This window comes from Acipenser ruthenus, chromosome 22 (assembly GCF_902713425.1).
Source record: "Acipenser ruthenus chromosome 22, fAciRut3.2 maternal haplotype, whole genome shotgun sequence".
In the NCBI taxonomy this organism is placed as follows: Eukaryota; Metazoa; Chordata; class Actinopteri; order Acipenseriformes; family Acipenseridae; genus Acipenser; species Acipenser ruthenus.
This window is the reverse complement of record NC_081210.1, coordinates 17,820,529-17,846,588: the sequence shown is the minus strand read 5'-3', so window position 1 is coordinate 17,846,588 and position 26,060 is coordinate 17,820,529. Positions and strand designations below refer to the sequence as shown.

At 36.3% G+C, this 26,060-nt stretch overlaps 2 protein-coding genes across 3 annotated transcripts in view; one reads left to right on the top strand and one right to left on the bottom strand.

Annotated features, from left to right (window-relative positions):
* LOC117431089 (CCR4-NOT transcription complex subunit 6) overlaps positions 1-11,973 on the top strand; it is a 34,298-nt gene extending 22,325 nt beyond the window's left edge. For both annotated transcript variants that reach the window (XM_058996043.1, XM_034051717.3), the window contains exons 4-12: positions 1,224-1,309; positions 1,908-2,012; positions 2,134-2,202; positions 3,244-3,401; positions 3,760-3,914; positions 4,080-4,234; positions 7,390-7,623; positions 8,114-8,316; positions 9,328-11,973. In XM_058996043.1, the coding sequence (XP_058852026.1) occupies positions 1,224-1,309; positions 1,908-2,012; positions 2,134-2,202; positions 3,244-3,401; positions 3,760-3,914; positions 4,080-4,234; positions 7,390-7,623; positions 8,114-8,316; positions 9,328-9,540 (1,378 nt within the window). In that variant the 3' untranslated portion in view covers positions 9,541-11,973. The remainder of the gene's footprint in view (positions 1-1,223; positions 1,310-1,907; positions 2,013-2,133; positions 2,203-3,243; positions 3,402-3,759; positions 3,915-4,079; positions 4,235-7,389; positions 7,624-8,113; positions 8,317-9,327) is intronic.
* A 3,430-nt stretch (positions 11,974-15,403) lies between these two features.
* On the bottom strand, positions 15,404-25,737 carry LOC131699511 (alveolar macrophage chemotactic factor-like). The gene is made up of 6 exons (XM_058996585.1): positions 25,725-25,737; positions 19,292-19,358; positions 17,801-17,989; positions 16,876-16,996; positions 16,171-16,254; positions 15,404-15,596 (listed from the first exon to the last, which is right to left on the bottom strand). Exons 3-6 carry the CDS (start codon positions 17,859-17,861, stop codon positions 15,566-15,568), a joined length of 297 nt encoding a protein of 98 aa, XP_058852568.1. The 5' UTR covers positions 17,862-17,989; positions 19,292-19,358; positions 25,725-25,737; the 3' UTR covers positions 15,404-15,565.
* Between the last annotated feature and the right edge of the window lie 323 nt (positions 25,738-26,060).

The following is a 26,060-nucleotide window of genomic DNA, read 5'->3' as shown; positions in this document are numbered from 1 at the left end:
CTTTTTTCCCCCCTAAGAATTATGTTATTATTATTATTTATTTCTTAGCAGACGCCCTTATCCAGGGCGACTTACAATTGTTACAACATATCACATTATACATTATTTCACATTTTTACAGAGATCACATTATTTTACATACAATTACCCATTTATACAGTTGGGTTATTACTGGAGCAATCTAGGTAAAGTACCTTGCTCAAGGGTATGTTATTAGAATAATCGATAATCGTCATCGCGATTATTTTCAAATAGTCGATAATTGAATTGACTTGTAAAAGTGAGAATCGCTCATCACTAATTAAATAACTTTTTTTTTTAAAGCATCCCCCTCAGGAGAGCCTATAAAAGCAAACCCACCACCTCCCCTCTTCTGCTAATATCTCATAAACTTCCAATTTTTAGTGTTATGGAAACTTCTTGGGCAACATCTACCACATTTTTTTGACTTGTGACTAGATGGCTGCCATATTGTGGTCATGTGACTTTTCGGTGTCCAGGTGATAGGAACACTTGGAGATGTTGGCTTCATCCTCGGTACACGTGTGTTCTGTGACTTTCTAGCTCAAGTTTGATTGTGGGTGTAATACAAGACAAATATCTTAAACCATTAGTGCTAGTGACTTTGTATTGGTGCTAGTGATTTTTGTATTTTCAGGGTTTTATAAACCTGCATGTTTAACGTTTTGACATCTGCACTAATGTGGCTGCCATATTAAGGTTGTGTGACCTTTTTGAAGTTACAGCTGCATTTAGTAAACTACATCTTGTCTAAATTTGATTAAACTTGTTTAATTTTCATCAAGTTAATTTATTAAGTTTTTATTTCTTAGTGCTGATATTGGATTGTCAGACTTTTGGGGTCTATTGAACTGATCTACAGTAGTGGATACAGTAATAAATTCCATCATGGTTTTTATTATGGGGAACACTGAGATCCAAAAAATCCATCAGTGTTTGAGTGTCTTAATGTATTTTTGTAACTCTTGGGTTTTATCCCAATTTAATATTTAACATTGGTAGTATTTATATCAGCCAGTGTTTAGATCAGTTGAGACCCCTCTGCCTTGAAAACAGCATTATACAGTTAATTGATGACTCTAAAAGGGGTTTGGTTATGACATGAAATTTACCTATGGTAGATTTTCACAGTAACTACACCTGTAATGCATGTTGTATCCTATGTAAATTACTGATGTACTTTTTTTTTGTTCTTTTTAAAGGGAACTGCTTGTAAATAACAACCTGTTACGGGTTCTACCTTTTGAGCTGGGAAAACTGTTTCAGTTACAAACACTGGGGTTGAAAGGTAGGCTGGTGTTTGAGTTTAGAGCAGCAGTCTTAATTCAGTTTGACCGCCTAAATATCGCACACCTAGCATCAGACTGCCAAATGAATCTCTGTGTAGAGGGACTGCCTGGCTCAGAGTCCTGCCCAAGCCATTTTAAAGTGGAATTCATGTGTTTAGGCAAAGTATTGCTCCATATTCACTCTGGTTTGACCTCCAGTTAAACACGTTAATCTGCAGGGAATTTTGTACTGTTTAGAAAAACTAAAAGAAACTAGAAGTATTTCAGTGTCTTCAATGAAAATATGAAAACATGTCTGTACTCATGCATTGCACTTTTTAAAAATGGTGTAATTTCTTTCTAATCCCATGTTTTACTTTTTTTGTATTTATGGAAGAGCTTGGAAAATAAAATATTTCAGTTGAATCCTTTTTAATTCATTATTAAATGTAGAACTTGCATTTAAAAAAAATAAATGGATCCACTTAATTTTCCCTTCAACTAGTTCCAAACCAGGGATCTATACATTTGCTAGAATGATTTAATTATGATGATCCCACTGTGCAGTGAACTCAACACTATGATATTTAACAGATTTATGTATTTTTGTATCTCCAGGAAACCCACTTGCACAAGAAGTCTTGAACCTATACCAGGAACCAGATGGAACGCGAAGGCTACTGAATTACTTGCTTGATAACTTGGCTGGTACCACGAAAAGAAGTAAGTGTCTTTTTCACGTGGTAATAGTATACCGAAGGATGCATATTGTAATATTCAAATACGTATCAACTTTCTTTTTTTTTTGTTTAACCACCCACCCCTTTTTTTTCTGTTCCAACAGTACCAACAGAGCAGCCTCCTTCAAGGTCATGGATTGTGTTGCAAGAACCTGACCGAACACGGGCTGCAGGTATTAAAGCAGCGGGTCTTTTCTGTTTATTTTGTAATTAGCAAGTGATGCTTATAGAGCTTAGTGATTCGGAAGCTTGAGTTAGATCACATACAATTTTCATTTGCAATGCAATTGGGTGTCTGTCAAGGACTACATGAACATGTCTTGTTAATGGCACAGCAAGAGCAATATTTATCACACAAACCATGTGGTTACACAGGGGATGCAAGAGGTGCACGTGTTCTACTTCAATGAGAATATTCATGTCTGTCAGTGTGATCCTTTTTGTTTGGCTTTTTTAAATGCAAAACCATGTTTACAAAAAGTTGTTTACAAGGACTTTACCATAAGTTTGAACGTGATAGTTACAATATCTCTGCACTCGGCTACCTCCACACCAACTTTGAACAAACTTTTTTGGTTTTAGCTCTGTAGCAAAAAGCAAAGTATAAAACAATATCCGATATTTTATACACAACATGCTTTTTGTTCTCTTGGTTTTTGATTTCTTGGTTCTACATTTTGATTTTTAAATTTGTATTTCATTAATTTACATTAGGCATTTTGCTAAAGCTACATAGAACAGATAAAAAAAGAACACTTTTTTGTACGTATTTGTATTAATTTATATTACATTTTTCACAATTATTGCTGTAGTGCTTAATTGCACGTTCCAAGAGCAAAATTCTGTATTGTTGAGTATACAATGAGCATATATCGTTGGTTTGCTTTTGAAGCATGTTATTGCTAAGCAATGCAAATCATTAATATCAACCTAAAAGTATATAAAGGATACTTGCCATTTTACTGTTTGACATAGCTGGTGTAATACTGATATTAAAGGTAAATAAATGAAAAGGAAGTCCTACACTCCAAATCGATTATTTGATGCATTAATTGCTAGAATATTAGATGGCAAAATAATCATTTGGCACAACGCTAGATCTAAATAATAGATGGTCTGAACCAATCTGCTTTTGTTCAAAAGTCTTGGCAATAAATGACAGGAATTTATTTTTGGTGCTTGCGTCTAATGTCTGATTTTTTTTTTCCTTCCAGCCCTGTTTTCTGTAATGTGTTACAATGTACTTTGTGACAAATATGCTACCCGACAGCTGTATGGCTACTGTCCATCGTGGGCACTGAACTGGGAGTACAGAAAGAAATCAATAATGCAGGAAATTTTGAGCTGTAATGCAGACATCATAAGTCTTCAGGTAAAAAGCTTGTACAAACATTAATTGTTCACTTAACTGTTAACGACAAACCTGCTTAGAACAACCACTTTTAAAGAGTTATCTTAATAAAGTGTTTGTTCTACTAGTATCTACTAGTATTTGACTACACGGACCCATTCTTACAACTATATTGTTTGATTCGCAAGTTCCAAAATTAAATGTTTCACAGCCGCATTGTTGTTTCTGACAAAATGATGCAGATCTCTGTCACTTTTGATTACTGTTGTCGTGCAAATAATAATAAATCCCAAGATGCCACTTGCAGATAATCTGGAGGTGCCTTGTTATGGTTCCAAATAACACCCATATCCAATTAAAATACTGTGTTCTCTTACAGGAAGTTGAAACAGAGCAGTTCTTCACCTATTTTCTGGTGGAGCTCAAGGAGCAAGGCTATGATGGGTTCTTCAGTCCCAAGTCCCGAGCCAGGACCATGTCCGAGTCCGACAGGAAGCATGTGGATGGGTGTGCAATATTTTACAAATCGGATAAGTACGTACATATGAATACTGCAAACAGTTCTTTGGTGTCTACAGTATTTTATTTTTTAACCTTTGACACAAGCGCCCTCATTTTTAAAAATCTGCTTTTTTTTATTTTCACTCTGCAAATCAAACATAACTGTGTATTAAACTGAATAAATGACTACTTTTACAGATTTAATTTGATCCAAAAACACACTGTTGAGTTCAACCAGCTGGCCATGGCAAACTCGGAGGGTTCAGAAGCCATGCTGAACAGAGTGATGACAAAGGACAACATTGGCGTGGCAGCATTGTTAGAGCTGCGGAAAGAGCTCATGGAAATGTCATGTAAGTCTCACTTGAACTCGTGGTGTTAAATTAGGCAATCCTGCAGTTGTGATGGGATAACACTGCATCTCCGATGGGGTGTGAGGCAGGAGGCGAAGCACAACACTCACCCTGAAGTGTGCAAGCAATAGATCTCGTCGTGGTATATCCATCTGCCTCAGAAGTGCCACTAGGACACACATTATTATATGTGATTATACAATGGCTAACCCTAATCAAATAAAAAATGACTAACAAAAATAGGTTTAAAGAGAACCTGTGACATAACACAGCTAATTGAAATGAATAGCATCACTATCCTTGCCGTTGTATAACTTGACTGGGAAAGAAAAATAAATATATATATATATATATATATATATATATATACACACACACACACACAGTGCCTTGCAAAAGTCTTGAGACCCCTGACCAATTCTCTCATATTACTGAATTACAAATGGTACATTGAAATTTCGTTCTGTTTGATATTTTATTTTAAAACACTGAAACTCAAAATCAATTATTGTAAGGTGACACTGGTTTTATGTTGTGAAATATTTAAGAAAAATAAAAAACTGAAATATCTTGCTTGCATAAGTATTCAACCCCTGTGCTGTGGAAGCTCCCAGTTTACACCGATGAAAGAAATTGCCCTAACGAGAACACAATTACCTTACCATTGGCCTCCACCTGTGAACCATTAAAGTTGCTGTCACATTTTCTGGATAAAAAACCCCACTGTTGAAGGATCATTGGTCAGGCTGTGAATCTGAAGGAAGATGAAGACCAAAGAGCATTCTACAGAAGTTAGAGATAAAGTAATACAAATCCATAGATTAGGGAAAGGGTACAAAATAACATCCAAGTGTTTGGATATCCCAGTGAGCACAGTTGGATCAATAATCAGGAAGTGGAAGCTGCATCACACCACCCAGGCACTGCCAAGAAAAGGCCGTCCCTCAAAACTCAGCGCTCAAACAAGGAGACTTGTGAGAGAAGCCACAGAGAGGCCAACAATCACTTTGAAGGAGCTACAGAGTTCAGTGGCTGGGAGTGGAGTAATGGTGCACCAGTCAACCATATCAAGAGCTCTGCATAACACTGGCCTGTATGGGAGGGTGGCAAGAAAGAAGCCGTTACTCAAAAAGTACCACCTGAAAGCACGTCTGGAGTTTGCCAGAAAGCATGAGAGTGACTCAGCTGCGATGTGGGAAAAGGTTTTGTGGTCAGATGAGACCAAGATGGAGCTTTTTGGCCAAAACTCAAAGCGCTATGTGTGGCGCAAACCTAACACTGCCCATGCCTCAAGACACACCATCCCTACAGTGAAGTATGGTGGTGGCAGCATCATGCTGTGGGGATGCTTCTCATCAGCAGGGACTGGGCATCTTGTTAAAATTGAAGGAAGAATGGATGGAGCAAAATACAGGGAAATACTGCAAGAGAACCTGCTTCATTCCGCTAAAAAACTGAAGCTTGGGAGGAAATTCACATTTCAGCAGGACAATGATCCCAAGCACAAGGCCAAAGCAACATTGGAGTGGCTCAAGAACAAAAAGGTGAATGTCCTACAGTGGCCCAGTCAAAGTCCTGATCTCAATCCCATTGAGAATCTGTGGCACTATTTGAAAATTGCAGTCCACAAGCGTCGTCCAACCAACCTGAACAACCTGGAGCAAATCTGCCAAGAAGAATGGGCCAAAATCACTCTGACACTGTGTGCAAAGCTGGTACACACTTACCCCAAAAGACTTAAAGCTGTTATTGCAGCGAAAGGTAGCTCTAACAAATATTTATGTGTGGGGGTTGAATACTTATGCAAGCAAGATATTTCAGTTTTTTATTTTTCTTAAAAATATTTCCCAACATAAAACCAATATCACCTTACAATAATTGATTTTGAGTTTCAGTGTTTTAAAATAAAATATCAAACAGAACAAAATTTCAATGTACCATTTGTAATTCAGTAATATGAGAGAATTGGTCAGGGGTCTGAATACTTTTGCAAGGCACTGTATGTGTGTGTGTGTGTGTGTATATATATATATATATATATATATATATATATATATATATATATCTATATCTGGCTGTGTGGCATGGGGCATTGTCCTGCTGGAAAAACCAATCCTCAGAGTTGGGGAACATTGTCAGAGCAGAAGGAAGCAAGTTTTCTTCCAGGACAACCTTGTACTTGGCTTGATTCATGCCAAAGCTGCCCGATTCCAGCCTTGCTGAAGCACCCCCAGATCATCACCGATCCTCCACCACATTTCACAGTGGGTGCGAGACACTGTGGCTTGTAGGCCTCTCCAGGTCTCCGTCTAACCATTAGACGACCAGGTGTTGGGCAAAGCTGAAAATTGGACTCATCTGGGGGTGCTTCAGCAAGGCTGGAATCGGGCAGATTTGTCTTTGTGAAGGATGCATGAATCAAGCCAAGTACAAGGTTGTTCTGGAAGAAAACTCACTTCCTTCTGCTCTGACAATGTTCCCCAACTCTGAGGACTGGTTTTTCCAGCAGGACAATGCTCCATGCCACACAGCCAGGTCAATCAAGGTGTGGATGGAGGACCACCAGATCAAGACCCTGTCATGGCCAGCCCAATCTCCAAACCTGAACCCCATTGAAAACCTCTGGAATGTGATCAAGAGGAAGATGGATGGTCACAAGCCATCAAACAAAGCCGAGCTGCTTGAATTTTTGCGCCAGGAGCGGCATAAAGTCACCCAGCATCAATGTGAAAGACTGGTGGAGAGCATGCCAAGACGCATGAAAGCTGTGCTTGAAAATCAGGGTTATTCCACCAAATATTCATTTCTGAACTCTTCCTAAGTTAAAACATTAGTATTGTGTTGTTTAAAAATGAATATGAACTTATTTTCTTTGCATTATTCGAGGTCTGACAACACTGCATCTTTTTTGTTATTTTGACCAGTTGTCATTTTCTGCAAATAAATGCTCTAAATGACAATATTTTTATTTGGAATTTGGGAGAAATGTTGAGACTCATTAACCCTTTTAATTTTTACAAGTTTTTGGCAAAATTGTTGCAGTGATCGTGTTTAAACTGTGGGAGACCACTGAATTATTTTAGTTTTTTAGTGCATGGTGCTCCATGTTTTTTAAATGTGATCTGAATAGAATAATGTTGTGTTTTTCACCATAGCTGGGAAGTCCCTTCACGGTATGGAAAAGCAGTTAATCCTTGTGGCTAATGCACACATGCATTGGGATCCAGAATACCCTGATGTCAAGTTGGTTCAGACCATGATGTTCCTCTCTGAGGTCAAAAACATTATTGACAAGGCTTCTCGCAGTCTAAAATTGTCATCGGTTTCCGGGGAAGCAAACGCCATCCCGCTTGTACTTTGTGCTGATCTCAACTCCCTGCCGGACTCTGGTAAGACCTGGTGTTTATACAATCTTTAGTGGGTTGTTTCTCTAATCTTTATAATTTACTATTTCACTGGTGATGGAAATAATTAAGTGTAGGAGTTCTTTGTAAATCAAGATTGAGAACTCTTGGCATTTTGTATGTAAAATGACATTTATCATTGTTCGATGGATCCAGTAAAACTTTAATCCGAGATGCATTTTCATTAAAGTGCAAAAATGCAGCAGGAGAGGCAGGTCTGCACAACTCCAGCGTCTGATTTGCTGGTGATAATTGATTGGCCTGCAAGGAGCAGAAATCTTGACGGCTGCAGACGTTGTACTCTCCCTTGGATTGTTCATGTTTACTGCAAGATGGCAAATCCTTGAGACAAACGGCATTACTACTGAAAGCTGTTGAATTTATGGATATCCACAAGTTTGCATATGGTGCCCAAAAACACATTAAAAAGGAATGAGGGTCATTTCTATCATTTCTGTCTTGTTTTTTGTTTTAGGTGTTGTGGAATACCTCAGCACTGGAGGGGTTGACACAACTCACAAGGATTTTAAAGACAAGCGGTACAGCGACAGTCTGACCAACTTCAACTGCAATGGGAAGAATGGAACTTCAAATGGAAGGATAACTCATGGCTTTAAGCTGAAGAGTGCCTATGAGAATGGCCTTATGCCTTACACTAACTACACTTTCGACTTCAAGGTGAGTTGTGATGTGGCGCGTCGCCTAATATTGTACTAATTTTGTTTTAATTAAGAATGTGAAAATGTTAGTTGCTTGTCTTCATTTTGGGAGACTGGTATTCATCATCAAGAAGTGCAGGCAATTTTTTGTGCTTCCCAAAGGTGTCCAAAACTGGCTGTAAGAGCTTAGTTTGCACATACAGATTTAATTGATGTCTGTTTTAAGATGTAGTTATGCAATGTTTCCATCTATCACCTGGACTGATTTTGACAGTGATGCAAACAGTATGGCTTAATGAGCAGCAGAACAAAGTCAAACTGATTTCATAGGGCCCAGTTTGGACTGTGGGCTTCAGATAATGACAGTTAGGACAACAATATTTGCCCTTTTTTTATTTCAACTACTAGGTGAATTGCATCTGACTGCAGGTAGAAAAGCCTGTAGCTCACAAGTTTTATTGGTTTCATGGTGCAGATGGAAACCTAGCACTAATTTTATTTCAAGGATCAATATTCATTATCTTGGGATATTCTTCTTATTTATTTCTTAGCAGATGCCCTTATCCAGGGTGACTTACAATTGTTAAAAGATATCACATTATTTTTTTACATACAATTACATTATTTTTTTACACATTATTTTTTACATAAAATTACCCATTTATACATTTGGGTTTTTACTGGAGCACTCTAGGTAAAGTATCTTGCTCAAAGGTACAGCAGCAGTGTCCCCCACCTGGGATTGACCCATGACCCTCCGGTCAAGAGTCCAGAGCCCTAACCACTACTCCACACTGCTGCCCTGAGAGTGGATTGATTTTAAGTTATGCTTGAACAATTTAAGACCCGACCTAAGTTTTGATCAACAAGTTACAGAGCCGGACAGGCATTGATGGGCCGAAATGGTCCCCCCTCATTCATAAATGTTGCTAATGCAAAATAAGTGAAACTTCTTGGATAAAGCATTTATAAAATAATGGTCACGTTGGATGCAGTATTTAATGAAGAATTTCATTTTGTTTTGTTCCAGGGTGTTATCGACTATATCTTTTACTCCAAGCCTCTGCTTAATGTATTGGGCATCCTCGGGCCACTGGACCCTCACTGGCTTATTGAGAACAATATCAGTGGCTGTCCGCACCCGCACATCCCTTCTGACCACTTCTCTCTTTTTGCACAACTGGAGCTTATACTGCCCTATGTGCCTCCTGTCAATGGAATCCATCTTCCTGGCAGGAGGTAGTCGCTAACCTTTCAGAGGGCATGGAACGATCTTGTAAACTAACTTGTAAAATCAAAATATAGAGGAGTGAGGTATGGCCAACAGGGATGTTTTTTTTTTCTATTTATTTTTTTTTTCATCTGTTTTAAAAAGTTTAATAAGTCTGCTATTCAGCACAATGTAGTTATGAGCCCCTTAATACTTTGTATACTGTTATATGAGCTGAAAGGTTGGGGTGTTTTTTTAGCACCCACCTTTTGGTTTCTTGCTGTTTACCACCTTGTTTTCATACAGTAATATACAGTTTTAAGCCTCAGAGTATAGATTTGAAATATTAAATCTGTAGCACTACTATTTTGAAGCCAGTAGTAGCAATCTTTAAACAGTTCTTTCCATACTTCACTCCCAAGGTTTTTACAGAAAAGTGTTTGTATAAAATAGAATTTGGATTTAGCCTTTAATGATTGTATATGAACCACAAAAGACAATATTAATGTCATTTTTGTACTTTAAAAGAAATTTAAAATTTGGGAAAATGATTGTATTTGTAAACTAAGGCTACATTTTTATCTGTTTCATTTGTAATTAAAAGAAAATTACCAGCTTGTAAAGACGTTAACAAGTGTTCTCTGCTAATATTTGCACTGTTCTGGGTTAAATTGCCCATATGTACCACATTTTATTTTGAGAACATTGCTTATTTTAATTTCTAGAAAAGCTTTTTTCAAATCCGCTTTGTCTAGTCCTTAAAACCAGCTTTCTAGCCCCTTAATTATGCAGCTCCTGTTTTTTGTATATTCCCTCTCCCTATTTCAGTTCTATTGAACTTGCTTTTCTGCATTCTCTGCTTGGCCACATGGAGGAAAAAAATCATGACCTTTTATTCTGACATATCCTCTTAAGGACTGTTAATATTAAGTTTGATTTTTGACCTGTCTGCAAAACAAATTGAGGGAGGGAACAAATACAATTTGAGCTGCTGGGGAAAATCAATTTGATAGGACCACACTCTTTTAAAAAAAAAAAAAAAAAGTTAATAAATAAATGTAAAAAAAAAATGTGCCTCTCGTTTTCAAACAGCACTGCCTGTGCAAGCAGAGAATACCTGTACAACCTCTTTTCAGATTTTTTTTTTTTTAAATACTGTACGCATTTGTGAAGATTTTATGAACTTTTGTATAAGCTGTGGCATTTTTGTTCTCATGGATTCTTGAATACCATATTGATCAGGTAGAGAACGGCAAATTAAATTTTACACCTGCCAGTCCTTGGCATTGCTTTCATCTCTTTTGCACAGTGCTTTTGAATCTGTTTTTCATTAAGGAACATTAATCATGTGATACCTTTTTGTCATTCATTGTGTGCTCTGATCTTAACATTCTTTGGTTGGGCTTTTAAAATTTAGTTTTTCAGCAGCGTAAAACCCCCCATCCCACCCCCAACAGACTAATCGCCCATGCAACTATTAAAGATAATTCTATATTCATAGTGACCAAACCATGCTCTTCTGTTAAGCTAGGACATTGCTATATATTCTATTTGTGTATGGTGCCATCTGTAGTATATTCACATTAAGCCAAGTGTAAAGATCTTCTAGTTTAGCTGTTGCAGTGCTTTCTGTATAAGGTGTGTTTTTTTGTTGTTTTTTTTTTTTTTTTAAAGGGAAGGCTTTCTCAATGAGCTATAGCCTGGTCTAGCTTGTTTTGTTTCATCTGCAGGCAGGGAATCAAAAAAGAACAGGATATGGTGGTCAGTGTGATTTTAGGACAGTGGTTCCCAACCCTGGTCCTGGGGAGACCCCCTGTGTCTGCTAGTTTTCATTCCAACTGAGCTCTCAATTACTTAACTAGATCCTTAATTGGACTGATAATTTGCAGATTTCAAGTTAGCTATAACATTTTATAACTTAAACTCAGCAACCTGTTTTAAGAGCTGAAAACCAATTAAAAAGGTATAATTAAGCAAATTATCAGTTTAATTAAGAGTCTAGTTAAGTAATTGAGAGCTCAGTTGGAATGAAAGCCAGCAGACACAGAGTCCCTAGGACCAGGGTTGGGAACCACTGATCTAGGAAGTCATACATTTTGTATGAATTACAAATTGCAGCCATGAATTGCTGCACTGAATGAAGAACAATTGACAAGCACTTAATGTAGATCAATTGTGCAGCTATACCTGAAAATTAATCTTCCTATTTCTATTCAAGTTTTTAAGAAAATAAATTAAAAATGCTCAAACTTGCATTTAGATTTTAGCAAATTTTACAGAAACATTTTGATCTGAAGTCCTTGTCTGGGACCTGCAATTACACAGTATATATATATTTTTTTTGTGCAAACATGTCCAGTTTGTAATTAGTACTTTAAGACGCTGGTAGTATTGTAGTAGATTAAATACGTAGTTTCTTTTGTAAAGTGTGAATAAAAGGTGTTTACTCCTGTTTCCTTTCTTAAACATTGTGCTGTTAATGTGTCATGATATACAATAGTAATGTGTGTTTTTATATATATAAAATGTGTGTGTGAAACCAAATTCTGACTTCTTTAGAGATGTTAGCAGTCTGAATTATAGATTTTTAATGCTGCTAACACTGGGGTTACAATTTTATATTAGCAGGGCACAAATCAGGGTATGTCCCCCTTTTTTTGTTTGTTTTTTGTTTTTAAAAATAAGTGTTCATTTTTTTTACCAAATAATCTCAAGACTTGTAGCTTTAGTTTGTTTCGCATGTCTCTTTAGCCCCAGCTAGTGGTGTAAATTACTGGGTTTATTTTTTTCACTAAGACTCCTCCCTAGTTTTCTAAAGATCGTGGTATCCCTTAATAAATAATAGTAACCCTTTTATTTAATTTAAGCAATTATTTAAATATCAACTTTTTAAGCAAGACATCTCACAAAAGTAGTTTCACCCAAAATATGACCAGTTTTTACTGAGTGATATTTCTCATGTTGTTTTTTCCCCAATTGTAACGGGGAGTGATAACAAGGTATATATCCTTCCTTGTGAGAACACCAGGGGTATTTAGACACATTGCATTTTAGACCAATAAAATAGACCAGTCTTGGCAGTTAACACTGTAAAACTTGTATTTCTGGGGTAAAGTCAAGAATAAATATCTCGGCTGGTAAATGCATAATGTTTTATTGATTGATCTCTATTTGATGAGGGAACAATGATCTATTCAGAGTACCAAAATGTTAAGTAAAGAAGGGGTCTGAGTGGGGAAAGGGCACAACTTTTTCCTCCCACAGTCGATCAGTATTTCTAGAAAATGTGTAACATTTTGGGGTACCACTGCTCTTGTGTGACTGCTTGCTCTTTAAATTAATTTCCATATATGAAAGAGCAGACTAGTATCTAGTCAGGGATACCAAGATATTTACAAAGGAATGTCCCACCCCAAAGCACCACAAACCAGCAGGGGGTGGTACAACACTTTTTTCCAGGATGCTGTATATATTCCTGAAAGCGCAAAAGGTTATTTTAGTACCACACTTACACACACACACACACACATGAATCTGTTGCATCTTTGTGTACTTTTTTTTTTTTTGAGGAGTCATAGCTGTGGTCAGATTTAGAAGAAGTGATTTGCATTTCTAAAAGTCCTTGTTTTGCTTGCAAAATTAAAATCATCTTTCCATTTGTTTAGAGTAGAAAGAACTTGGCAATAACTGTTCATTTTGGATATTTTGTTGTTGACAGCCCTGATCCATTTTGCAGAAATGCACATCTGAACAGCAGTTTTTAATTTCCATTCCTAAGCTTTGTGTAAATCTATGATTGCCACCTCCTGTTTGCAAGTAGTGATAGTAGTGTAAATGATCAGGATTGCATATCTTTAGATGGCTGACGAATACATATGTTCCACTATGTAATGCACTGGACCAACTCTTGTTTACCATTTGTGAAAAACCAGCAAAAACACACAGTTTAAAAGAATGTTACATCAAAAAAGGCAGCTGTTTTTAAATAAATATTAGGAACTGTAGGGTCCTAATGGTAAACAAGGGATTTTCAATCTACTGTTATCCTTAACAGTTTTCCTGGTTATCTTTAAACTAGTTTTATGTTTATATAGGGTCAGCTTGTTTCTTTTACACCTATGTATTTTCCTACTTATGGTTGAACAATAAATGATATATCTGTTTCAACCTTTGTGTAGTGAATCTTTATTTTCCTCCTTCAAGGTGGCATGTGGAAATCTTCATAAATGTTCCTTCTAAATCACTATGTCTCACTGGAATTGGGTTTATCATAAGCTGTCTATTGGTAAATATTTAAAGATTTGTTTGAACGCGCTGCAGTTAATACAGGCAGCTAGTTTCTTTTTCAAGACCCATAAGAGGATCCATATCCTGGAACTGAAACACCTCGAAGATGTGATAAGCACATTCGTTGATGGTCTACCAGTGCAATGTTTACCTTAATTGTAGTTTGCTATCTGATTTAAGATAAGAACGTGTACAAATGAGAGGAGGCCATTCGGCCCATCTGAGCTCGTCCATTTCCTTGTAGCTGATTGATCTCACAATTTGGTCAAGTTGGGTCCTTAAAAGATCCCAGTGATTCTGCCTCAACATGACTAGGTAGCCCATTCCATGCCCTCAACACTCTGAAGTGTTTTCTTCCCTCTGTCCCAAGTCTATTCACTTAATTTCCAACTATGTCTTGGTTTGTGTACCGCGTTTAAAGTATTGGTTCAGGTTAGGTCAATGCCTTTTTAAGATTTTAAAGACTTCAATCATATCCCCTCTAATTCTTCTTTGTTCTAGGTTAACTTATAAGTAATCCCAAATCGTATGCACTCTTGCTGTTAGTAAAATACAGCCGCTCCTAATATCAGAGTGCAAACAGGCTCAATCCAAATCACATTTGTAGAGGTGGATGGTCATTTCCAAACTATAGTCAGACTGTAACCTTTGAGCTGCTAAACAAAAATGCAATATTTATGCACAGTGGTTTAGATATACTACTGTATAATACTGTTAAATCAATTCAAGATCATTATTTTCATTGACATTTTTTCCATTTCTGAGTTGTCCTGCGTACCCCCTGTGACCCTTAGAAGTACCGCTGGTGGAAAGCCTCTGTTCTGGGCTAAATAGATTGAGTTCCTTCAACCTATCTTCAAAGCCATTTCCTTTAAACTCTGGGATTAGTGTGGTTGCTCTTTGCTGGACTCTGTTCAGGGCCACAATGTCACTTCAGTACTATGCTGACCAGAATTTAGACACCGTATTCCACGTGTGTTCTCACCAGTGCATTATGCAACCTCCTTGGATTTGTACTCTACACCTTTGGTTATATACCCAAGTCTTTCTCTTGGTGTGTATATGTATATGTGTGTATATATATATAATTATACATACATACATACATACAGTAGCATATACTGTTTTAGTAATTTGATTGCTTCTCAGGTTAACTGTATAATTCAGGTTTTCCATAACAGGTTAGTCATGGAATTGTCTGACTCCCATTAGATCATACAAGTAGCCTTTGTCTTATTTTATAATTCCTGAGATATCGAATTTAACATCTCTACTGTAGGCTATTTCTTTTGTCAAATAAACTGTTTCATTTTATAATGATTTTCACTATTTAGCCAGTAGATGACAGTGTCTAAATTAAGAGAAATACACAATCTCTAACAGAATGTTCAGTTTTAAAACTTTATTTGAAGGCAGTAAGCAAGCTTTGCATACAAAATATAGGCCTATAGTGCACACAGAGAAAACAAAACAAAGGCAAACGTGTGTGTGTGTGTGTATATATATATATATATATATATATATATATATATATATATATATATATATATATATATAGATAGATAGATAGATAGATAGATAGATAGATAGATAGATAGATAGATAGATAGCTAGCTAGCTAGATAGATATTTAAAGATATATTACTCAATTATTTTAACTTCAATTAATTAAATGTATTAGAAATTTTTTTTTTTTTTTAAATGAAGGTAGCTATGGAATAATCAAGGTGCCTCTTCCATTGAATCTTCATTGGGATCTCAGTGAAGACTTTCAGATAGTTGGATTTGGTTTGGAGCTGTTCCTGTCAAACACAATTCAGGTAAAATAATCAGAAAATGGACAAACAATATATTCTGAAGATCTTCATTTACACATTTAAAGAACAGTTTGACTTTCTCCTTAGGTTAAAGGAACTGTGGTTAATTAGAAACCCCTTGTCATTTATTCTGTGTTCTACCATAAAACAACACTATCACTTAAAAGTGATACTGTGCTAACAACATTATTTGTTCATATCATTAAACAACTATAATTATTTTTAGTGTCAGTTTTGTAACAGTTATAATGCTTATAATAGTTACTTCTTAGATAACAAGCTATCAAACCCACTCGTTTCCTCCTCTGACATGACATTTATTTAGCAAGATGATATGAAAAGCACGTTCAAGGTTTGACTCGCACTGATGAAGTGCGTTCTGATTTTATGCATTAACTGTAGTCTTCTTTTATGTAAAAAGTATATTATTTTTTTCACATAAAATGTAATCCGTTACCTCATTGTTACTTTATTACAGTCACGATTTACATGTAATGCATTACTCCCCAGCACTGTGCATAACAAGAATGAGTCTTAAAAACCAACGACTGCAACGTACCTTTCCATCAGCCGGCTGAGGGCTTTTTGTACTCTTGGAGCCTCTGGATTCAAACACACCTGAATCCCATTTTTCAAGGTAGCACTGTACAGAGAGACCGTAAAAGATACATTTACCATACGCATGTATCAGTTTTCAAACAATCCACTGGATTACTATAGTTAATAAGGAACTTCCAAAATGCTAAATAAAGTGTTGGGTAGGATGCGTTTTAGACTGCATGGATTTGTCTTTTAGTGGAAAGAGTTTTATTGATAACATTGAGAGCCAGCTTTGGGGGAATAAATGATTCTGTTCTCAATACATATAACAAATGACACCTTAAAATGAGTGCCACCTGATGGAAGTTCATTAATTTCTGTACGTTGTCCGTTATATAAACACACTACAAGCCTCAGGTGCGTCTCTCTGATTTCATCACAAAGGAATCACAGACACAAGTTTGCCACTCTGTGATCCAAATCTGTAAACTGGTACTATTTCCACTAGTAGGAGTGTATTATCCTTTCAAAACTTGTTTTAGCACAGAAAGTGTTTGATCTCGGTTGTATGTTGTTATATAATAAATAAATATAGTATATTATAATAAATAATAAATATAGTTTTCAGAGATAACATGTACGATAAAGGGCTGTTGTACATCAATGTCCTGTATGTAACAAATTACAAATTCTAAATGAACAAATGAACTATTGCCATACTTACATGATCTCAATATTGTCACAGGAGCTGCTCCGAGGAATAATTTCAACTTTGGTTATGCGTCTGACAGGAAGACCTTCCTTTACGGTGCGGCACAAGCATCGAGAACCACTGTGCCCTGAAACTGTGAATTTCAAGATTTAAAAATGACGGGTCATTGGGAAGAACACTTAACATTACACCTGCACTGTAAGAGCACAGTGTAGCTTCAGTACAGCTGCATGTTTAATTACAATATCGAGTCTGACAGCGTGTATGGACAATGTACTGTAATTGTTAAGAGTGCAATAATGGTGTACATCATACATGCAATTAGAGACACTGCGCAAAGTGTTCTCGTGAAACACTTTGTTAAAATGGTAGTAAGCTGGTATACCAGTTCATTAACTAAAGTAAATCGCTGATTGAAGACCTGCCTTCAATAGAGCAGGTCTTTGGTCTTTGCTGATATTTCAGTTTCTCCTCAAACTGCATTGTTCCTACTACACAAAATACCCCCGCTGCAACACCTGAAGTACACATAAAGCACTGAGATCTGTAGATGTTGGGACGTTTGTCTTGCAAATGATTAGGTCTTTCTGACTTTCAGCCCGATTTTACAAAAACTGCATGTCTTATATTGCCTTAGTTGTTCAATATAGCAGATTGGTTCACTGACTTACCATTTGAAGGCATTAAACCAGCCTTGTGAAAATATAAATCACTCCAAAAGTATCTTCATCTAAAGAACTAAGTTAATATAAACTGAAGTCTTATGCATGTATGAAAACTCTCCGAGCAGTTTACAGTTAGAATCACAAACTGTCTGCCTGCATTCTTCTCTAATTAAAAAGGGTTACACTTCTCAAGTTGTTGCATTGAATGCATTTTCTATCAGAATAACCCGCCTGCTTGTAAATATGAAAGTAGAAGAGAGATCAGTGCTTACCATCTACAGCAGATGCTATGCATACTGTGAGCAGTGCAAGAAGAATCACTCTGCAGACCATTGCTCTTTGTTGTGTCACTTCCTTCTGTGTGAAAGCTGAGTTTGAGTTTGGTCTTGCAGTCTGCAGAGCAGGTTTAAATACAAGGTGCTGACCGCAGAGCTGCCGGTGGTATTGTATTGTGTTTCTGTCTGTAATGGAATAAAAGATCGGGTACAATGCAATCGTCCCCCAGTGGAAGTTTAACACCTAAGTGGGTAAAAGTCATTAATCGTGTAACTTGGCTTAGTGTGGTTAATGAAACCTATGATGTGTGAATCCTCCACTGGGGGAACTTTTATTTTCATCCCACTTAGCAAATGCAATTAAAACAATGTATTGGAACTTAAGCTAAAAGTTATGTCTTCATTTCTTTTAAATAAACAAATGGTGGGTGGGTGCCAGACCTTAAAATGACAGAAACAGTCCGCTAGATGATTATCGTACAATACCCATAGGTAGGTTAAAACATGAAGATTCAAATTTAGTAACATTTTCAAAGACAATTTAAATAGAAATGGCCGATGCCACGTCACAGGTGCATTAATTCAACATCACCAGCATCACCTCTAAAAGTAAAAAAAACTCTATCAACAGCTATGGAAGCAGTTTGCTTGTAATTTATTGAGATAATCAGCCTTTTATGAGTTATCATAAACCTCATCTCTCACACATCATCCGGTTTAAATGCATCAAAGCCACTGTCAAGCAAGAGACTCTTCACCATTTTCTTCAGAAGAAATCCAATTGTCATAAAACTGATTACCACAGATCTACCTACCGTTACACTGGGTAGTCCAGGATGGGTGCTAATCAAAAATCTGTGAAACCAGCCCAAAACTTTCTTTAGCAGAGTGGCAGACCAAATAAAGGCTCCTCGGATTGAATGAACCTTAACAAAGCTTTCCATGAATATTTGTTTCAAAATATTTTGATATCTTTTTTTATTTTTTTTATTTTGTTTTATTTAACACCCATTGGTTGGTTAAATTCATATAAATGTTGCTAATGCTACTGATATTGTAACAGTTATATTTAAATGGTTAATCAAGGGGTATTAGTTTTAATAATTAGAAAGTCTAAATAACATTTATTGTTAACTGAAAGTGAAACAGTACAGTGTTTAAAAGTAAATCAATAAGAGTTTGTGATATAGTGTTTCCTAGGGGGAATGTTTTGGGGGGAGCTCAGTTCCGCTAGGGGAAAAAAAAAAGAAAAAGCGGGCGTGTGTCTTGTGGTGGTGTGCTCACATTATGCAGCGAGAGAACGGTCCGTGAGTTTAATGTGGAATGCCTGTAATGTTGGACTGTGATTAGAAATCACCTTCTTGGAAACAATATCTGGAATGGTCTTGATTTACAAACCCACACAAAGTCTCAGCAGTCTTACAATATGAACAGAAAGCATCTGTGAAAGTTGTATGGTTTTAGATGTCATTTTGGTTGTACATATACCTGCTGTATGTAGATGCTGGTATGAAATTCCTATAGCAATTACAAGAAGCAGCAGAACAAGAGGCAGCTGAAACGAGAACATAAGAAAGTTTACCAGCAAGTTTGTAGTCATGTCTTTTATGTACACATACAATGTGCCTATTCAGCCAGTAGGGGTCATTCATTATTATTATTATTATTATTTATTTCTTAGCAGACACCCTTATCCAGGGCGACTTACAATTGTTACAAGATATCACATTATTTTTTTACGTACAATTACCCATTTATACAGTTGGGTTTTTACTGGAGCAATCTAGGTAAAGTACCTTGCCCAAGGGTACAACAGCAGGGTCCCCTACCTGGGATTGAACCCACGACCCCCTGGTCAAGAGTCCAGAGCCCTAACCACTACTCTACACTGCTGCCCTCATTACAATTTGACTGCAAAGATGACCTCACTATATTTTATTGTCATGTTCAATACATGTAGCATATTGGTTTTATCAAACCCTGTAAATATGAAAACACCATCTCAATTGTTTTTGCCATATGAATCTTTTGCCGTGGCAGTGTTGTAAAATGACTACCACTAAAGGGTACATTTTCTTGTAAAATACCAATGATCAAACTTGACTACATCACCCAACCACAAGTCCATGACTACAATAGTTCGGATGTTTTAGGTCACAAATGGAAGTGAACAGTACCTTTAGATTGTGATGGTAACATTGAAACTATTAAGATGGCCTCTCGTGTGGTTTATGAGATATTAACATGTGAAGTAGCAGAGACAATCAGGGTGTGCAATGACATAGGCTTAGAAATATTTTAGAGAACTAAAAGCCGTATTGTCTGATTAACATTTTTCAAATGATCTAAACATATTGTTTTGTTTTAACAACATTGCTGGCATACAAATGTTACAACTGCTGATGACCAGCGTGATTATTCTTGATTGCTATTCAAATTAAAAATAGGATTTCTTTTTAAAGACATTTGATTGAAAGAATAATAGATAACAGCTGTGCACCACTACTATAATCTGGTCTATATCATTGATATGGTCAGAGGTTCAAACTATGAAAGCATTTACTCTAGTCCATTATTATTATTATTATTATTATTATTATTATTATTATTATTATTAACAATATACAATTACTCCCATGACTGTAATGTTTAAAAAATAAAAGAAATAATTAAATGTATCGTTTTTTCTTTTTTTTTAGCATCACATGTCTAATTATTATGTTTGCTGTTTATTCAAATATATTCTATGACAAATATTGTTGGAGTTCACTTTGTACATTTCTGCTTCAGTCAGCACCTTTTTAAAACTAATTTTAAAGCAACTCTGTGGCTTTAACAGACCTCTCAGAAATGTCTATCTGGTACACCACAGTGTAATACAGTACTGTAAATACAAACCAGCCCTTATTAATGCTGTTGAAATAAACATCTTCCTATCTCAGGACTGTAATCCAGTGTCCTTGCTTTGAGTTTCGAATGTGTTTAGTCTACCGCTAAACTGAATCAGCTGGTCTCAAATATCTATGCATATCACAGAAAACCACCAGCACTGGAACATTATAATACACAAAACGTTTCCAAAATATTATAGAAAGAAAAGATAAAGAAACATGTTAACATTGAAAGACACTGAAAAAGATTTCCAGTTGAAAGTTTGTCATTGAATTTTAGTTTCTTGTAGTATTTCTTAATTCAGAACTATTGAGTGTTTATTAATTATGGACAAAAAATGATATTATAAACAATATATAACACAGCACCTCTACATTCACAAAGCACATTCACCCTTTGATCAGCATTGGAGCCCTGTATGAAATACACATTCTGTGTGTTTATCTGTGATGTAACCCAACCAGGTTAGGTAGGTTTATAAGGTGAGCTGCTGGTGTTTAAATAATTAAAACAGAATCCCTTGACTTTGCTGCCCAAGAACATGGGAATAAGTATGTCCTTATAGAGAAACAAAAGTCTTTGTTTTAGGTAGAAACACAATGGGCACATTCTTATAGGTTCTGGATAACAAAAAAGGATGATTTAACAATAATTATGAAATCTAAAAGCTAAGTATAAATAAATACATTGTTTTAGCTTAAAAGCAGAGGATATATAATCAAATACCTTGAGTTAATTGAAACAAAGATGTTCTAATTTATACAACATTTTACTATCATTATCACTATAAATGTATCATACACAAATTAAAAGTGCAAGCTTAATCGTTATTATTGCCACATATTAACATGTCAATCCTATCCACTGCAGTGAAAGACTGCATGTTCAGTATTAACATGTCAATCCTATCCACTGCAGTGAAAGACTGCATGTTCAGTATTAACATGTCAATCCTATCCACTGCAGTGAAAGACTGCATGTTCAGTATTAACATGTCAATCCTATCCACTGCAGTAAAAGACTGCATGTTCAGTATTAACATGTCAATCCTATCCACTGCAGTGAAAGACTGCATGTTCAGTATTAACATGTCAATCCTATCCACTGCAGTGAAAGACTGCATGTTCAGTATTAACATGTCAATCCTATCCACTGCAGTAAAAGACTGCATGTTCAGTATTAACATGTCAATCCTATCCACTGCAGTGAAAGACTGCATGTTCAGTATTAACATGTCAATCCTATCCACTGCAGTGAAAGACTGCATGTTCAGTATTAACATGTCAATCCTATCCACTGCAGTGAAAGACTGCATGTTCAGTATTAACATGTCAATCCTATCCACTGCAGTAAAAGACTGCATGTTCAGTATTAACATGTCAATCCTATCCACTGCAGTGAAAGACTGCATGTTCAGTATTAACATGTCAATCCTATCCACTGCAGTGAAAGACTGCATGTTCAGTATTAACATGTCAATCCTATCCACTGCAGTGAAAGACTGCATGTTCAGTATTAACATGTCAATCCTATCCACTGCAGTGAAAGACTGCATGTTCAGTATTAACATGTCAATCCTATCCACTGCAGTAAAAGACTGCATGTTCAGTATTAACATGTCAATCCTATCCACTGCAGTAAAAGACTGCATGTTCAGTATTAACATGTCAATCCTATCCACTGCAGTGAAAGACTGCATGTTCAGTATTAACATGTCAATCCTATCCACTGCAGTGAAAGACTGCATGTTCAGTATTAACATGTCAATCCTATCCACTGCAGTAAAAGACTGCATGTTCAGTATTAACATGTCAATCCTATCCACTGCAGTGAAAGACTGCATGTTCAGTATTAACATGTCAATCCTATCCACTGCAGTGAAAGACTGCATGTTCAGTATTAACATGTCAATCCTATCCACTGCAGTGAAAGACTGCATGTTCAGTATTAACATGTCAATCCTATCCACTGCAGTAAAAGACTGCATGTTCAGTATTAACATGTCAATCCTATCCACTGCAGTGAAAGACTGCATGTTCAGTATTAACATGTCAATCCTATCCACTGCAGTGAAAGACTGCATGTTCAGTATTAACATGTCAATCCTATCCACTGCAGTGAAAGACTGCATGTTCAGTATTAACATGTCAATCCTATCCACTGCAGTGAAAGACTGCATGTTCAGTATTAACATGTCAATCTTATCCACTGCAGTGAAAGACTGCATGTTCAGTATTAACATGTCAATCCTATCCACTGCAGTAAAAGACTGCATGTTCAGTATTAACATGTCAATCCTATCCACTGCAGTGAAAGACTGCATGTTCAGTATTAACATGTCAATCCTATCCACTGCAGTGAAAGACTGCATGTTCAGTATTAACATGTCAATCCTATCCACTGCAGTAAAAGACTGCATGTTCAGTATTAACCTGTCAATCCTATCCACTGTAGTGAAAGACTGCATGTTCAGCTGTGGCCAAAAGTTTTGCATCACCTAGAATTTTAGGACTGAGACATGAAAAAAAGAAATTATATGGAAAACTACATTGCGTTATGTAATTAAAAAAAAAAAAAAAAACATGGAATGATCCACAGTGCAAAGAGAGCTGTTCAACACACTTCAGTGACGGGGTGTGCAGGAAATTAACCTTCAGGGGCTTCCTTTAGTTGCACATGCACCTGACAACTTCCTGTAAAGGAAAATAATTACGAGACACCAGTGACTAGCGTGTTTCTTAAGAAACATACAAACATAAAAACATATTTTATGAACGAGATAATCTAGATCTTTTATTTAACATTATGTAATCAAAAAAAAAATGTTGATCTCTTTTTTAATTGCTGTTTTTAATTGAATGGTTTGTTCATTTTTTGTGTGTGTGACACGTTTTGGGATCTCTATACCAATGTATTTTATTGTGATTTTCTTTGTTTTGTCTTATACAGTTCTTTTTTGTATGAAAAGTGCTTTATAAATAAAATTTGATTTGATGATGTAAAATCAAATTTAATGTCAATAAATTAAAAATGTTATATGCAGATCACAAAATGAGTTCAACACTAAACCTGCACTACATATAGGACATTGTGGCCTTGGAGAGAGTCCAGCAATGAGCAACAAGACGAATCCCAGGGTTTAGAGGACTGAGTTCTGAACAGGGATCCTAGGAATACGTTTGCTGCGGAATAACGTGGAAAAACACGGATTTTCTATGCTATCGGATAATTTTTAGTTTTACACTTGAGGCGGGGCAAAAACATGCAGGGCTTTTTTTTGTTTGATAACCAAATCAATACACTTATCATATATAATCATCAACACAGGCAATTCTGCTTTAAATTTAGTAAACATACTTGGTCAATAAAACTGCTTCTGGTGTACAGAGGTCAAGGTTGAACGAGGTGCACTGTCAATGTCACATTCGTGTTGAAACGCAGCTGCAGTTTACTTCAGTATCCAGTGCGTTGTTACTACTGAACAAGCTGTACAAAGATGCTGAAAATGACCCTTAAAGATCGAGTTAATGAGTTTCGCAATAGCCATCCTGGTGACAAAGACTAACGCGAGATAAACTAATATAAATACTATTTTTTTGGTTTTTATTATTACTACACAGGCGTATTTGTAATATTTAAAGTAAAATGTTACGTTTGTTTATATTATTGATTGAAGGCGCTCTGACGAGCTTGTAACTTCCTTCGAATTTGAAAGTGTACCAATAAGTACCTCCTGTGTTAACTGTTATTCAATAGTACTTTGTGTATCTTATAATGTAACGGGGGGACTCAATTTTAGCCTTTTATTTTTGTTTTATTTTTTATCAGAGAATTTCTTTGTTTTTATTGCGGAAAACTTGGCTACCTGGTTATCCCTAGTTAGGTTGAGGGAAATTAATTTAACCTAGAAAAAATAATGTTGAAAGGATATGAGAAAGTTAACCCAAGTCAATAATTTAAACTCATAAACGGTGTTCAGATGACATAGCTGGAAATTAAATGGAGGCAGACTTAGGACAGAGGGTAGTGAGAGTATGGTGTGGGTCATCAAGCCATATTATTGATGCTGAATCACTGGGATCCTTTAAAACCTGATATGACAAAGTTCTGGAATCAATAATCTCCTAGGAGCCAGATGAGCACTGATGAGCTGAATAACAACCTCTCATTTCAGTTAAATAGTATTCATTAAATAGGATATATGTGTATATTTTGTGGTATAGGCCTATTTATTTACATTATGAACTTTAGATATAAATGGTAGAGAACATCTTTGAAATGCTGAATGCAACTTCTGTCTTGCAAAGATATGTGGTAGGCACACATACATTTCAATACCTGATTGTCAGTTCCGGTGAAAAACCACCTGCATCAAACACCCACATCAAAAACATATTACACCACCCTCTTCCAATGTAAAGGTTTGTGTTCTTAAAATACATACCAGTGTGTGAAAATAATGGTAGGAGGAGTAATATCAACATGGGACCACCATACATTGGATTTCCCCAGAGATGTGTAATCAAAAATAAGTAAGTCATGTAATACATGTCATACACAATGTTTACACACTTTTCTGGACTGATGTATGCATCCATAAGTTCAAACACTTAAATATGTAATAGGTACCTTTAGCTTTAAAATATGTCTTCTGTTTTTCCATCATAGATGCTTACTTATTCCTTGTTATCATCACTTAAATACAAATACAGTTGACGAGGGTCCACAGTACAGGAGGGTGTCACAAAGACGGCCGGAGTGGGTGGCGTCAGACCAGAAACAGGAACACAAACGACAGAGAGATGTGGAGTTTGGTGGAGCTGAGCGAATGCTTTCGCTCAGCATTTAATGAATAAACAGACAGAAAATAAACGGTTGTAACAAAACACAGGACACGGCACTATACGCCAAAGTAAAAAGACAAACAAAACGCACTAAACACAAACGGTGCACGGAGACAAACAAACACGGTGAGTACACACACTTATCTTTACTTCTAATGATTTTAACTCTCCTCTCTCTCTCTCACCCGTTCTCCTCTTCCGAACACCTAACCCCGAGTGACAGAAACGTGCATCTATATATACTGTTGTGCTGGGATTCAATTACTAATTAATTACTCACTTGAATCCCAGCACGTGAATTAATTCTGTGCAACCCCGTGCTTGCATATTATATTTTAAATGCACGTGCGTGATGTGCAATCCCGTGCCTAAATACAAATATACAATTTAAACACACGTGAAACACAGACCTGCTTATATCCCGTGTACCAATCTATACACCAACATTAACATACGCACGCATATATACAACACAGAACACACAAATGCACACAGGGGCGGGGCACTTTGCCACATATACC

Excerpts from the sequence above, each read along its gene's own strand:
- LOC131699511 (XM_058996585.1), bottom strand. The coding sequence starts at position 17,861 with ATGGTCTGCAGAGTGATTCTTCTTGCACTGCTCACAGTATGCATAGCA. Across the intron at positions 16,997-17,800 it reads CATAGCATCTGCTGTAGATG|TTTCAGGGCACAGTGGTTCT; the intron begins GTAAGCACTGAT and ends TGAAATTCACAG. Across the intron at positions 16,255-16,875 it reads TGTGACAATATTGAGATCAT|TGCTACCTTGAAAAATGGGA; the intron begins GTAAGTATGGCA and ends CTCTCTGTACAG.